This window comes from Haliaeetus leucocephalus, unplaced genomic scaffold (assembly GCF_000737465.1).
Source record: "Haliaeetus leucocephalus isolate CR32 unplaced genomic scaffold, Haliaeetus_leucocephalus-4.0 Scaffold271, whole genome shotgun sequence".
Classification (NCBI taxonomy): Eukaryota; Metazoa; Chordata; class Aves; order Accipitriformes; family Accipitridae; genus Haliaeetus; species Haliaeetus leucocephalus.
Genome location: NW_010972707.1, coordinates 13785 through 15810, shown reverse-complemented (window position 1 = coordinate 15810; position 2026 = coordinate 13785). Strand labels below are relative to the sequence as shown.

General features: G+C 67.0%; 1 protein-coding gene across 1 annotated transcript in view; it reads left to right on the top strand.

The window, feature by feature from the left end:
- The window catches only part of TONSL (tonsoku-like, DNA repair protein), a 10627-nt gene that overhangs the window by 3361 nt on the left and 5240 nt on the right, over nt 1-2026 (top strand). Inside the window, exons 3-10 of the mRNA XM_010569324.1 lie at nt 11-106; nt 207-349; nt 422-620; nt 706-835; nt 918-1089; nt 1190-1304; nt 1522-1667; nt 1743-1895. Coding sequence (XP_010567626.1) covers nt 11-106; nt 207-349; nt 422-620; nt 706-835; nt 918-1089; nt 1190-1304; nt 1522-1667; nt 1743-1895 — 1154 coding nt within the window. The remainder of the gene's footprint in view (nt 1-10; nt 107-206; nt 350-421; nt 621-705; nt 836-917; nt 1090-1189; nt 1305-1521; nt 1668-1742; nt 1896-2026) is intronic.

Here is a 2026-nt window from a genome sequence, read left to right as displayed (position 1 = left end):
CACCCCACAGAGCTGCAGAAGGCGAAGGAGAAAGCCCAGCGCAGCGGGAGCCTGGTGGAAGAGGCCGCGGTTTGTAACCAGCTCGGCGAGATTTTGGCAAGCCATGGTGCGTCCTCGCGGCTCCGGCCTCCGCCCCCACAATGGGGGTACGTGGGAAGCCCCCCCCCGCCCCTCTGACAACCCCCCTCCATCACGATTGCCGGCAGGACGCTATGAGGAGGCTCTGGAGGAGCATCGGCAGGAGCTGCAGCTGCTGGAGGGAGCCGGGGACAGGATCGGCTGCGCTGTGGCTCACCGCAAGATCGGCGAGCGCCTGGCTGAGCTGGAGAACTACGAGGCGGCGCTGAAGGTGGGGTTCCAGTCCTTGGGGGGAGCTCTGCAGGGGGAGGGGAGGGACTCAGGCTTCTCCCCTTCCCCCCAGCACCAACACCAGCACCTGGAGCTGGCCCGGTCCCTCTCGGACGACACGGAACAACAACGAGCCTGGGCCACCATCGGCCGGACGTACATGTTCATCGCCGACAGCCGCTCGCCGGGGGAGGAGGCAGCGGTGCCGGCACTGCGCGAGGCCGAACGGGCTTTCCGCACCAGCCTGGCTATTGTGGAGGAGAAACTGGAAGGTGAGGCTGCGCCGGGCAGTCTCAGAAGGACGTCTCGGTCCCGGGGGAGCTTTGTCAGCTCCCGGAGCCACCGTTTTTTCACCAGGAGCCGTGCCGAACCGGGAGCTGACGGAGATGAGGACCCGGCTCTACCTCAATTTGGGTTTGGTCTACGACAGCCTGAAGGAACCAGCCAAGTGCGACCACTACATCAAGAAAAGCATCTTCCTCTCTGAGTAAGGACCGGCGGGGCGGGTAGGAGCCGTCCAGCAGCGGGTTCAGGGGGGAACGCGGCAGCGACGGCGGTTCCGTTTGCAGGCAGGGACAGCTTTACGAAGATCTCTACCGCGCTTACTTCAACCTGGGGAACATCCACCTGCGGGAGGGCGAACACTCCGGGGCCCTGCGCTGCCTCGCCCGGGCGCGTGATTGCGCCCGCAAGATGAAGGAGAAGGGGATGGAGAGCGAATGCTGCGGCAGCACGGCCCAGGTGGGGGCTGGGGAAGGGGGGTAGGGGCGGCTCCGGACCCCTCCCCGTGTTCCCCTGGGGTTTTGTTGTCCCTCTGACGGGTGTCCTCGCTGTCACCCAGGTCCTGCTGAGTTTGGGTGACTTCGCGGCCGCCAAGCGCTCGCTGAAGCAAGCCTACGTGCTGGGCTCGCGGCAACCCTGGCAGCGAGACCTCATCCGCTCCAACCTCCGCTACGGTGAGCCGGCGACAGTGATGTCCCCAGGGGAGGGACGACGGTCCAGGGGGCTGCTGAACCCCTCCCAGCCCTCCTCTATCCCGCCCTGTCCCCTTCTGTGCTGCTGCGGGTCAGGGCTGGGAGGACACAGACGGGTCCCCGGGTGACACCTGAGGGGTCACTGAGCCCCCCAAGATCTCTGGATGTCCCCGGCCTGCCCTGACGGCCATCCCCGCAGCCACCAAGGTGATGCGGCTGCAGGAGGCTCTGGAGGAGGCAGCGGCTAGTGACCCGCCGGCCGCCCTGGCCCTCTGCGAGCAGCTGGGGGACGCCTTCTCCAAGCACGGGGACTACCACCGGGCTGTGGAGTACTACCAGAAGCAGGTGAGTGGGGATGGGGAGGGGTTTGGGGGGGTCCCGGGGGTTCATCCCCACTGATGGGGGGGTCTCCGGGGGCAGCTGAGCTTCGCCCAGGCGCTGCAGAGGCCGGCAGTGGAACTGGCTGTCATCCACGTCTCGCTGGCCACCACCTTTGGGGACTTGAGGGATCACGCGCGAGCCGTCCACCATTACCAGCAGGAGCTGGCTCTGCACCGGGGCAACGCGCTGGAGGCGAGCTGGGACCTGGGGGGGGGTCTCTTTGGGTCCCTGGGGGGTTTCCTGGGGCTCTGAGGTGCTCCCTGGGGGGGCTCCCCAGGTCCTTAGGGGGTTTTCCTGAATACGTGGGGGTGTTCCCTGGGTCC